The 13,509-nt window shown below is 41.4% G+C and overlaps 1 protein-coding gene across 2 annotated transcripts in view; it reads left to right on the forward strand.

Annotated features, from left to right (window-relative positions):
* The first annotated feature begins 752 nt into the window (after nucleotides 1–752).
* The window catches only part of grb2b (growth factor receptor-bound protein 2b), a 28,704-nt gene continuing 15,947 nt past the window's right edge, over nucleotides 753–13,509 (forward strand). Inside the window, exons 1-2 of one of the 2 annotated variants that reach the window (XM_054607086.1) lie at nucleotides 753–826; nucleotides 2,222–2,477. In XM_054607086.1, coding sequence (XP_054463061.1) covers nucleotides 2,400–2,477 — 78 coding nt within the window. In that variant the 5' untranslated portion in view covers nucleotides 753–826; nucleotides 2,222–2,399. The other variant, XM_054607085.1, reaches the window with a different exon arrangement.

The following is a 13,509-nucleotide window of genomic DNA, read 5'->3' on the forward strand; positions in this document are numbered from 1 at the left end:
TGTAGTGTAGTGTAATGTAATGTAATGTAATGTAGTGTAGTGTAGTGTAGTGTAATGTAATGTAATGTAATGTAATGTAGTGTAGTGTAGTGTAATGTAGTGTAGTGTAGTGTAATGTAATGTAGTGTAGTGTAGTGTAGTGTAGTGTAGTGTAATGTAATGTAATGTAATGTAGTGTAGTGTAGCGGTGTAATGTAATGTAATGTAGTGTAGTGTATGTAGTGTAGTGTAGTGTAGTGTAGTGTAATGTAATGTAGTGTAGTGTAATGTAGTGTAGTGTAATGTAGTGTAGTGTAGTGTAGTGTAGTGTAGTGTAGTGTAGTGTAATGTAGTGTAATGTAATGTAATGTAATGTAGTGTAATGTAATGTAATGTAATGTAGTGTAGTGTAATGTAATGTAATGTAGTGTAGTGTAGTGTAATGTAGTGTAATGTAATGTAGTGTAGTGTAAATGTGTAGTGTATGTAATGTAATGTAGTGTAATGTAATGTAGTGTAGTGTAGTGTAGTGTAATGTAATGTAGTGTAATGTAGTGTAGTGTAGTGTAATGTAGTGTAATGTAGTGTAGTGTAGTGTAGTGTAGTGTAGTGTAATGTAGTGTAGTGTGTAATGTAGTGTAGTGTAGTGTAGTGTAGTGTAGTGTAGTGTAATGTAGTGTAGTGTAGTGTAGTGTAATGTAATGTAGTGTAGTATAGTGGTGTGGTGCTCCGGCAGACAGGGAGGAGCTCCGGTCACAACAGCAGCAGAGCCTCCCAGCGCCGAGGACGGGAAGCGGAAATAAACGTCGCAAAGCTTCTGCTAGCAGCTACACACTCCTAGGACGGTGTAAGCGACACCACACACACTCACACACTCACACACACACACACACACACACACACACACACCGTTCGTTGCCTCCAGAGGAAGCAGGGAGTGGATCATTACACGATAAAGGGTTTTGCTTTGATACGGTGGCAGCATCAAAACGGAATATCTCTAGCGGTGAGTCCTCCTTAAAGCTTCCTCCTCACCTAAAAGTTGTGTTCTGTTTGTTCCCTTTCACGACGCAGGCTAGTCAAGTCCAGTTACGTTAGCCGGGCTAACTGTACCACTAAGCTAGCAACAAAAAAAAGGTGTTTTCTTCCTTTTCCACGTTACGTGAAGCTAAGCTAGGCCTCCGGCTACAACAAACACGCTTCACACGTCACACTAGCTCTGAGTAACGTCCCTGAATGTGTGCTGGATTACCCGGGATAAGTGTGGTGATCTAACCCGCATCGCAGTTGGAGTTAACCGACCGTTAGCCGGCATGCTAGCTCTAGCATGCTAGCACACTGGGCGCTGTTTGCAGGAACGGAATCGGGAGGAAAACGGCAAAAAACAGGCGGTTTAATCCTCAGAATGGAAAATAACTGTGTGTTTAAATCCGCCATAGTTTGACCCAGAAGACACACCTGTTGAAGGCACCCCCCCCGGCTCTCAGTACTCCTGTCACCGGGTTGTTGACAGTTGTATTGCTGTAAACAGTCACCTTGTAGCGCCTAAAGGTGCCATTACCGTCCACAGACAAGCCTCCTGTGTCTCCTGTGTTGAGGTTAGAACCGAAAGTCTGCATTTAGGGATACTTCGACCCACGTGTGTTACTTTGATTCTGGCATCTGCCCTCCTGTCTGTGGTTAAATGGCCTCATTCAAAGCAGGGCTAGTTAGTGTGAACCCATCAGAGCTGCAGTGGCCTATCAGCAAACAACTTAATGAGATAACTAGCTTTATCCTTTTTAACTCGGGAACTGTAGGTTTAGCCCGTGTATCAATGTCAGCTCTGCTTAAGTAGGACACTGACTTATCTCTGTCCTGGGCCAGCTGCTTGGCTGTCCTGATAGTCTGTAGGTAACCATCCATTTAAGTGAACGTTGCCTAGAGTTACTGCAGCTACAACATGAAGGCCGTGACCTCTTTTCACTAAGGTTTGCCAGATGACCATCAGTAGGGCCGTTAGATAACTGTCTCATGATTACGGGGAAGCAGTTATAACAACATTTTTATTAGTGTGACGGAGAGTCATTGGAAACAAGTAAACTTGCAACGGAAGTAGACGTTATATTCACATTGCTATGTATTCTTAAAATCAGACCAAACAACAATACATCTTACATTTTGATTCTTGCAATCTTGATTTAGCTCTATGTATGTTATGTATTTGAGTCTGATTGAGTACCACGTTGTTTTCCGTTCGCAGGAACCTTACTGTGACCTTTATGTGAGGTCCAAGCCCTATAGGAGCGGGTCACAGACGGGAGGAGAGACTCGGAGGAAAGCATCTGGCCACAGAAGCCTGGATACGTGTTTTTATTTTTTAAATTCAGCCCCCGAAACACCACCACAGCCAAGCAGTTCTCTGGCACGCAACAGCAACCATGGAGGCCATCGCCAAATACGATTTCAAAGCCACTGCTGAAGATGAGCTTAGTTTTAAGCGTGGGGAAGTCCTCAAGGTAAGTGAGAACTATCTGGCCATTAAGTGTCAAGACTTGTCTGTATTACTCATTATTATGAAATGCTGGATTTTGTATTTCTTGGCTGTTGGTTTAATTCATGCGTAGTTAACCATCCTGTCGTCCGTCCTGTGTTAATAAAGTTGAGTTTCAGGCAGTGATGTTATTTTTATTAAACAGCAAAAGAAATCAAAATCATCCGAAAAAAGCTACAGTGTTACTCATGAGATCGGTATGTTCTTTTTCATTTGTACATAACATGGTCATACACTTACTCACAAGATGAATCCGTCAAACCTAAACACACATTTAAAAAAGGAAAAAGATCAGCAGAGTTACTATAACCTAAAGTCCAAAACACTACTGCGTCATGGTACACATGGTAAATACATTTAGCAACAGATCAACACAATTTTAGGCCTGGATGTTGTGGCTCATAGTGTGATGGTATTCTAAAGGAGCAATGCTTGTGTAAAAGGGCCGGTGATTAAAGAGGCAAAAAGATGCCCGGTTCTTTTTTTATTCCATTATGAACCATCTCTTAAGTGCTCTCTGTTGAAACCCCAGGCTTGTCCTGATCCTCGGGCATGAGAAGCTTATTCAAAGCCTCATGCGTTCTGGGTGCCTGAAAAGCGTTTTTGTCATACTGACCTTGATGAGATAGCCAAGATATTAGAAAGTACAAACTGCAATTTCCCCTACGCAACGGTTCACTTTGGATTTAAATGCAATCATCATAATCCCTCTGTTTGGAGTCACAGTCATGACGAGCACGATGAAGAGGCGACAGCGCAGAAAAACGAGACACAATATTTTCTCTGGAAGTGTGTGTTGCTTAATGCTCAATTAAAGAGTCAGACGTTAAAGATAGATATTGCGTAACTTTCTTCCCCCTTTGGCTTAGAGGTCCGTCCTTATTTTTGCTATAAAAAGGGCCGCCTATGGTCAGGATGGTTCTCAGAAACACTGCTCTTAAGCTACCGGCTGACCACATGCTGAATAGCCCCCTTTGTCAAAGATACATTTGTAAAGGACCACACAGCTTTGTGTAACCTGTCATCCTCTTTTCATCGTAACAAATAATTCGTTTTTAAGGTCAACATCTGCGTTGCCAGACATGAAGGTAGATGGAAAATAGTTGTGATGCCACCTAACATGCAAATCATTTATCATCACAATTAAACAGAAAAAAAAATATCTCCAGAGAAGCCTCTGCTGCACAACTGTAGCTGGTCATAAGGCCTCTCCTGTGTTTACACTTCTGTAGCGTCTGATGAAGTCTTGAATTTATGCTATAATATAATATACTGGCTGTGTGTATATATAACAGGAAAGTCAGCTGTCCTCAATGAGTTGACTGTTCTATCAGGGATGAGTGCTGCTTTTTGCTGAATAAGAGATTTGAGTGGGGAGCTTTGAAAAGATTTCTTATCTCACCGGGGGGGCTGAGCGAGAGAGGGAGAGAGAGAGGGAGAGAGAGCGAGAGATAGAGGGAGAAAGTCAGCTCAGGAAACACTGAGCTAAATCTGAGTACTTATTAAATTTGCATAGGAGAAGAGAAAGCACTGTACTTTTCCTCTAATTTCAACAGCCAGTGGAAAAGCTCAAGCCAGATGGCAGAGTTCCAGATGGATGTTAATGGGGAAATACCACAGAATTTCCTCCCTAATTGACACCATAAAAGACGAGATGCACTATTGGTGCCTCGGTAATTAAGACTAAACTGCATTGTATTCCGTGACATGTTTCATACTATCTAATGTTCTGCTTTTTTTTCTTCTAAGTTTCCAGACCCTATGTTGTACTTCTCTGCTCTCTCTCTGTTTAGTACGTCAATGCTCTTCATGGCATTTATCTCGCTCTTTCACAGAAATCTCTGTCCCCCAGAAAGTACTGTCATTGTTCACTGATGTCTAAAATAGTGCTGCAATGATTAATCGATTAGTTGACAACTATTCAATTAATCGTCAACTGTTTCGGTTTAAATATTATTATTTTTTAAAGAAAGTCTTTACTGCAGCTTCTTAAATGTGATTTTTGTTCTCCTCTATGGCAGTACGCTGAATATCTTTGAGTTGTGGACAAAGGAAGATGTCATCTTGGGCACTGCATTTTTGTTCCCTTTCACGACGCAGGCTAGTCAAGTCCAGTTACGTTAGCTGGGCTAACTGTGCCACTAAGCTAGCAACAAGAAAAAAAAAAAAAAAGAGGTGTTTTCTTCCTTTTCATGTTTGCCAACGTGAAGCTAAGCTCGTACATTTAGTAGACAAAACAACCAAGGATTAATGTAGAAAATAATCGTCAGATTAATAGAGAATGAAAATAAGCGTTAGCTGCAGCCCTAGACTAAAAACGTATCACTTAAACTCAATTCTTGGAAATCAGGAATATTCAATGTATCAAGCTCTACCTTTTAGCTTTCAGCAAAAACTATAATAATCTATGTGATATCCTTCATTTTGTAATTACAAACAAAGCCATATCTTTTTTTTTTCTCCTCTTTACTGCCTTACAGTATTTCATGGTACAGTTAATGCCACAGTGTCCTAATTCGTGAAAACATCCCAGCGTTATGTATTTCACCCGGCTGAAGCGTAACGCACTGTGCGTGCACAACCATAAGAGCTAAAGAAAGTCCTCTCCGGTTATTTCCGGACAGAGACAGGATCTGAAACGGGGAAGGAAAGCCTGTATGACTGTTGCCTCTAGCACCGTCCACATTTCTTCTGAATACAATTGCTTGCTGCTCTGCCCATAGGACCTTGTTCACTTTTTGAGACGGAATGAATTGGCCCGATGTTTGTCAAAAACCATCCCCCTCCTCCATTTCTTTCAACTTCTTTTATCCTGTTTTTGTTCCTCTTTTAAACTCTCATACCCCCCCCAGGTTACCTTAAGAGAAACAGGATGGAACAAGCTCCTCCTCATTCACTGAAACATACTCAGGCACAGGTGACCCAAGCTAGACCTTATTTAACTTGTAAATAAAAGACTGCGGTTGAACGTTATTTTGGTAATCTCTCCACCGTGATTTTTAAATAATTTATCCAACCGTTATATTCAAACAACTTCTCAAGCACCATCAGAATATAACTGAGTTTTTTGTATGTTTTGAGGCGCAAAATGGTAAATTTGCATCATCTTTTCTTTTCTCTTTTTTTTTTTTTTTTTTTTTTTTTTTTTTTTTTTTTAATACGGAGGAACGGATTAGCAATCATAAACAGTCCAACAAGTCTGTTCTGTTTATTCAGAGCCGTTCCAGGATATATTCCGTATACATGTTGCTTGTGACTGAAGCTGTGCAGCATTCTACACACTAGCATGTGTTCTTAGTGGCTCCTTTTGCTTCCATCACCAGTGTTAGGATACTAATACTAAACAGCTCTGCTCTTGGGACAAAGGGGCCCTCTCATGAGAGAGCAAGCCCGTGAATTTAGCATCCTTGAACTTCTAACCATTTTCAGTATCACTGAGCGATGGTGGCTGTGCTGCTAAATCAAGCCTGCTTGAGGCTTACATGAAGATCTGTTCACTTTGTTCCTCTACTTCTGCTTTCATTCACAATATCACAAGCTCTTGGCACGCACTATGGCGGGGCGATTATGTTCGCAGGCATTTTGGAATGGTTGTCAGCATTGCATTCAGCATACACCGCTGCGAGGAAGCCAGTGTGGTTTTGGTACTGTAGACATCCAGGCTATGCATGTAGCAAGTCTGATCGGCACCAGCGGTACAGTCAGTTACAGTTTGAGTGACTCACTAAAAACTCACTGAAGCCCAGGCAGCTCCAGCTCTGGCGTAACACCACACAGCAGTTCTCCCTCCTCGTTTCCATAGCGTTTATAAAATACCCTCTTTTTTTTTTAAAATATATATTAGCGTTTATCTGATGGTCTGCCGCTCAGGGGGATCAAAAGGTTGTTTTAGGGACATGAAATCCCGTTGTGTGTTAAAGTCTTTAATCATCCCGAATGTGCATGCTGACTCTTATCACTTGTTAAAATACCCATGAAGAGGAGTGAATGCAAACAGGACATGCCAGTTTTGTCCAGCGATAAGTATGAAAGATGAAAATGAAGTTAAATGTCACGTGACAATTTCCCTTCATAACCAGCATTATCTTTTAAGGAGGTCTGTGTGCGGATGCTAAATCTTTCAGGAGAAAATTGTGACCCATCTTTAAAATTGATTTTGTTTTGCTTTTCTTTTGCTGACATGATTCTTTAATTTTTATCATCAGCGTCTTTAGATGCTCCAGCTTTCATTCATAATATTACTGTTTTACAACACAATAAATTACATTTATTAGGTGAAAGGAAGCCTGTGTTGTCCAATGGAATCAAGATATGTTGTAATCAGGTTTCTTAACTGTCAGCCAGTTAGCGAGCAGCACTGTGACTCACACAGCTGGTTGACCAGACCATGCTGCCCTCTAATTTACATCCTTGAGTCATACACCAACATTTTAATGCTCTAAGTTGGAAGTTCATGAGAAGTGGAGCAAACTCACCAAGTCAAACTGCACACTCCCTTACAGTTAGATGTGTCAGTGTGTCTATATATTGCTTTTGCTCTTTTATCAGTAAAAGGCACACAGATCCTTTTCAACTACCTTCCTGTTTTTATCTTTACAGGCAGTTTCAAGAAGTTAAACCGTTTTCACCCAATCCGGATTCGTTGTCTTTAAATTTCCCGACACTGACATTTTCGGAAATTTGACAACCATCAAAGCGTGGGTTTATATGTAAAATCTCCTACAGTACAAATGTGCAGAGTGTGGGCCCATGACGAATTTGCATAATGCAGACTAGCTCAGTTTCACAGTATGATCTCCAGTCATGCATAGACAAAAAAAAAGGGGAAACTGCCACTGGTGGTTAGAAGATCTTTCTCTATATTTAACTGTAGACTGTGAGATTTTTGTAGCTGTTTTGTGCCTTATCTTTTTTTACTTTTAGGCTTGGTCAGAGACTTCTGTACTCTACTATGTATATACTACTTTGTGCAACTTCAGATGTTGACACTGAACAGTGAAGTCTTCCCACACACACACTTTTGAACACCTTTTGAACACCACCACTTAACATAACATAAAGTTGAAGTGTGCTCTTGAGATGCAACAACCAGGAGACATCACTTTGACCTCCTTACTAGTAATATTTATCCTTGGAAGAACATTACTGGAGATGATTTACTAAGATGTTTGGAGCTATGTATTGACGTATAAAATTAATTGTTAGAACTTGTTTCAAGGAGTGCCTTGGTAGCCCAGTGGTTCCAGCGAATGCCATATAATAACAAAATATAATAGGAATGTTACTACGCGAAAACACATAAAGACAGAACTTACTTCAGATGAATGAGAAGCCTGTTTACATGACTTGTTTTGTTCCAACAGAGCAGTATGTAAATTACACAGATGCACATATTACATGAGCATAAAGTTAATACAGATCAACCACTCACATCTGCACGGTAACCGGTCCTATCAGTCGATGCTGTTCAGTTTAAAAAAACATCATCTGTTTTTTTGAAAATGCTTTGCCGAGTCTTACTCTGCTCATTTTTCTGTGTCAGAAAGCAGATCTTGCCCTGAGCACTGTACACTTGTTCTCATTTCCTCCTTAAATAAATAAAGATTAACAGCCCTACTGGCAGGACAGAATTAGCTCATATCAACAGATCTTTGAACTGTGCCCACGTAGCGTGATCTAAGATCCGCCTTTGCCACCTCGCTACTTTGCGAAACTGACGTCGACACATTTGTTATTGGAGCTCTGCACAGGTCCTACTACTCTGTAAAACTTATATTGCAGCCACTAATGAAATAGTATGCTATAAAAATCCAATTTAAAGTCACCCCAGGAATTGATCGAGAGCTTGCCAATAGATTACCGATTGAGCCGAGGACTGAGTGGGGCATTAAGACGCTCAGTGGTCATTATAGGAGGCAAATGTCAGCTCACAAAAGAGAGAATGTAAGCCATTATTACGCTGAAAAAAATGAAATAAATAGTCAAAGAAATTGCGCATGGTTGAGGCAATACAACTGACACAAACAAATACAACTTAAAAATTCTGTATTTTGGGGTGTGTACTACAGTATGTCAGCTTTGTTTCAACTAATTGTTGTGTTAGATATTCACAAAAGAAGAGTCTTTTCTTTGCGCTAGACTGGATTGTAACACCACCATCCTGCTGCCCAAAACATTTAGTTAAATTGGGCTTAAACTCTGTAACAAAGGTGCGTAGTCTGTCCCAACATCAGCGTGTCCTCCTGTCTGCGCACGAGCTTCATTGATGCCGCAGCTTGGCTGTTTTCACATCCTGTTTGGTGCGTCTTCCAACACCCAGCAACTTCCTGTATCTCCACAGCAAAATTAGCAACTCTACATTGTGCACCCACCCTCCCACCTCACTACACTACTGAATTTACACAGACACGCAGGCTGGGTCCTTCCCTCAAGCAGACGGTTTAGTGGTGGCTCCACTTGCAATAGAACTGCAGTAAATTGATTCTTGCCTCAGCACAAACTCGCTATTTTTAAGTCTCCCTGTGACGGACATCCTGTTGTCCCTCTTTAGGGGCTGCAATATAAAGGAAAATGGAGCTTTTAGCCAGTTGCTTCAACACTTCCACCCTTCCCCTGATTAATGGTTCCCTCATCGCCTATTAGTGCTCTGGGTATTGATTTTTCCTTCCCGGTCCACTTGACCGCTGAAGAGAGGAAGAGTTGCATCAGAGCCGACTTGTGATGCCTGATTGTCTTTAAAATCCAATAATCAAAGACTCATAAGCCGTCATTAGAGTCTGAGCTCCAATCCCCGATCCAAAACCCACTGTTTGATTTTTCCATTCCTACACCCTATAAAGGTTCACTCCATCTACATTTTTCTTTCCCAGCTTTTCAAATGGAAGTGTCCACTCAGTCGTTAGCTAACGTGACGTAGGTTACCACGGTAAGCTAATCAATAAGGTCAGGAATAATGTGAGCGCTGGTGCTAACAGAGTCAATGTCACCTGTGCTAAGTTCGGGAAAAATGTATTTATTTATTATTTCAAATAAGGGTTGCCTGAGTGTATGACATAGTACAATTTGGAGAAACAAACGGGACAATCGTTAAATAAGCTAAGCAATGTGCCGCTGTGGACGCCACGTCGGTTCCGGAAGTGACACAATGACACAAACGGACTTAACGATGGAGGCGGCTCTAGACCAGCTACTCCCGAGATATTACAGCTTCAGTTGCCCGTCTGAAAGATAGAGCAGCTGTGGAGGGGGGTAGTGTCAAAACGTATTTTAGTTACCTTTTTTAAAAAATCAATAGCAGTTAAAATGTGACTGTATTTAGAATATTTCAGCGCTGCCTTTCCGATGAGAAACTGAAGCGGTTATCTATGCTTTCTTCATGGCCACCAGACTCTTTAGCTTGTGTCACTGTGACGCCAACTAACATGGCATCCAAACAGCAGCGGTTTGCTGAGCGTCTGTGCCGGTACTCGTGTCTGCTTCTCTGAACTGGCAGCGTGCTGACAGCCATCTAGGTTACTGTCTGTGTATGCAGTTTTTGTCACAGCTGAGATTCACCCTTCTTACACCACCAGAGGCCTTCCAGGATCTCAATTCAATTCACAAAGGAGTAGACTATTTTCTAATTAAGTGCTGACTCTCCGGAGAGAACGCTTAGATAAGTACATTTCTCTGACTTGTTTTTTTCCCCTCTTCTCTTTCTTTTGTCTAGTTTGAACAGTGTGACCTTTTTTTAATGGAAGATAAACCTTTTTTTTTTTTTTTTTTTTATAAAAGGCTTTGCTATGAAGTATAGCCATCTTTAGCGTCTGTATTAAAGGCTTAGAGTCAGTGAGGAGAAAGTAGTACAGCATTTCAGACTGTCGTTGCTTTTGTTGTGTACACAACCTGCATTTGTAGAGGGTTTTTATAAGTAAAGCAGCAGTAGCTACAAAGATGAGGGCCAAGGGGGAGGAATTGTGACGCCACCATCAGCATGCTGCTGCTCACAAGGCCGATGGAAGGAGATGTGGAAACTGCAAATATTGCCCTAGCTCAGTAATGGAGGAGAGTGTGTTTGAACGAACCTCTTCCTGCCTCTCTACCTTTTTACGTTGTTGTTGCGATTTTGTCGTGCGTCTGTGTGTTCGATTCATCTGCTCTGAGTCAACACACGGCAGCGGGCGGGACACTCGCTTGTCCCGGCGACTTCCCGCCGCTAATAGCTGCCCAACTGAGCAGGGTTTAATATGTGGCCACTAAGGGCTGATGCTGAACCCGAGGCTGAAACCCACTCTCTTGAATTGACCGTGCGTTGTGCGTCTGTGTGTTCGATTCATCTGCTCTCTCTCTCTCTCTCTCTCTCTCTCTCTGCTCTCGCTCTCGCTCTCCCTCCATTTCTGGGCCCTTGCTTGCTCACAGCCTGTTGGAGCAGTAACTCATGCAAAGAGCGGCAGCAGCAGCTCAGGTGTCATTAACACACTTGACAGAGCTGTGTCTAAAATCACTCTCCTTCATTCATTCTCTCCCTTTTTATAGTTGACTCCATTGCGAGCAGGGAGTTGACTTTTGCAGTCGCTGACCGGTTTTATTTTAAAGTGTGATTCATTGCACTCTGCATTTTTCCTTGATAAATGACTTGAACAATTTCTTTCTCATTATATTTAGTGTTGACACAGTCATAAAACCGGTCAGCGACTGCAACACTGTGGAATTGTAAGCAAAACATTTGTGTTCATGTAGATGGGGCATTGCTTTTTTTATTTCAATTGTTGGAATGTATGAGGGCAATATGTAGAGGATACATGTCATACATGGAGTTTGTACACGGATAGTTAATATAGTGCACTATAGAGAGTGATCTGAGACACAGCCACAGTGTTTGCATCCCTCACATGAATCTATTACATTTTTATTGCCTAAATAATTACCTCTCAGCCTCTCAGTTTGTAGCTTTAATAGCAGTGTTCTAGCTTATTGTGCCACAAAGACAAGCAGTCGAGGGAAGAGATTGTGAGTTGGGGGCGTGCATATCAAATGCGTATGACTTTTGGAATGGCATTTTGATAACCTGAATAGTCATTTCCTGTTGACTAATTGATCGAAGAGGTGATGCATGCAGTTCTGTTTCAGTTCTCGATTCATGTGGCCAAGCTGGGATATGTTTTTTTTTTTTCTTTTTACTTTTTACAACTTCAACCAAACCATATAAAGCAGAGACCGGGACATCTCGTCTTTTTGATCACCAGTCCTGGACAGAAGCATCTCAGTAAAGTCACTCAGACAAACTTAATGTTATCTCTGTGAGTCCTTTTCACACATAGTCATAGATTAACAATTCACAATGCGACGCCTTTTCTCTTCTTTGTGTCTCTTTGTTTCCTGTACATCTTCTACATTATTTCTGTCATCTTAAGAGCAATAAAAAAGGAGCAGGAAGAGAGAAACTGCAGGTTAGATGACGCACCAAATGTGAAACCAAAAAAAGAAAATGAAGAGAAAAAAAAAAAGCGCAGTGCAGCGTGGGAATGAAAAGACAACTTTCTCCTTCAGTGGATTGATGGGGTATCACAAAAAAGGCATTTTGCAAGCCAGCTACCGCAGATGGAGGACAGTGCAGTCCGCACAGAAAAGCTAACTTGGCTGCTTTTGAGAAAGAGATGCCCTCATTTTATGCAATTCACCCCTGAGGAGTTTTCCCAAGCTGATCACAAGGAGCCTGATTCTTCAAAGTGGTCCTCTGTCTTCTTCGTTCCCTCTCGTTCTCTATCTCTCTCACACGGCTTCAGTCGCTTTCTCTTGCTTCGACTCTTGATCAGTCCTCCGTCACTGTTTCTGCCTTGTTTTGTTATTTTCTCTCCTTCTCGGTCTGTTTATTCGCTGCTCTTCCTCTCTGTCGCAGCAGCAGTGTTGAGTCAGAGAGCTGTAATTAGATCTCACTCCCTCTCATCTCCGCATCACTCCCTCCTGATGTGCCGTTAAGTCACTGACTGCTGTATTTAAACCCCCCAAAAAAGTTATCATTCTCCCTCTCTTGCGGCTTTTTTTCTATCTACTCATCTTTGTTTCCCGACTTGCACCAGCATGTGAGTGAAAAGTATTCCAGGAGCAGATTTGCTAATGTTGAACACATATATTCCTATTCATCAACTTTTACTGACTTGCCTTACACTGATTTCAGATTATGCCACTGGTGTGCGTTTGGTTAATCTCTTTCAACAACAGCTGGTAAAGCCTTTGTGTTGGCATTAGACAGCAATAAGCCCTTTTCTTAGCGCCATATATATCTGCAGCAGTTGCTCCTTAACGCACACACTTGTCCTAAGCTGTCACATCTGTTTACTGCACTACAAATTTTTGTCGCTTTAAAAAAATAAAATAAAAAAAATATCTTAAGTCATTAGAGGCTATTGCCAAAATAAGCTGCACTGAGAACTCAAGCTGTGACAAAAACAACAGCGTGATGCAAGAAAGGATCCTCCCCCTGAGCTGCCGGAGTCAAATTGATAATGAGAGGAGGGAGCAGGGAAGAGGGGGGGTGAGTGTGTGCAAGCCAAAATTATCTTCCATATCAATTATCACACTTGGGATGTTGATTACAGTTTACCACCCATCTGGTTTGGCTGGTGTGCTTATCATCTTGGTGGCATCTTTTCAGGCATTATGACTTGTTCAGAAGTCATGAGTGTGTGTTTTTTTTTTAATTTTTTTAATTTTTTTTTATATCAACTACATTGTAATTTTGTTTCCCTATCACTGACTCAGTACCCTGGATACATTAGACCAAAAGTTGTTGGAGACTTCAAGCAGTGCTTTGTCTCATTTTGTAATACCTGATTACTTTTGATACTTTTGATCTTTTGATACTTTTGATCTTTTCAACTTTCTTTGTTAGTTTTTTTCCCCCCCTTTTGGACTTTTGGAAGTCTTCTACCGGGTGTCCACAACATTGATTTAATCTCCCGGGTGAAGTGTTAAAATGTGCGTTTCGGAGCTACAATCTCCGCTGTAGAAGGGAGGCT

Source organism: Anoplopoma fimbria, chromosome 11, assembly GCF_027596085.1.
Source record: "Anoplopoma fimbria isolate UVic2021 breed Golden Eagle Sablefish chromosome 11, Afim_UVic_2022, whole genome shotgun sequence".
Classification (NCBI taxonomy): domain Eukaryota; kingdom Metazoa; phylum Chordata; class Actinopteri; order Perciformes; family Anoplopomatidae; genus Anoplopoma; species Anoplopoma fimbria.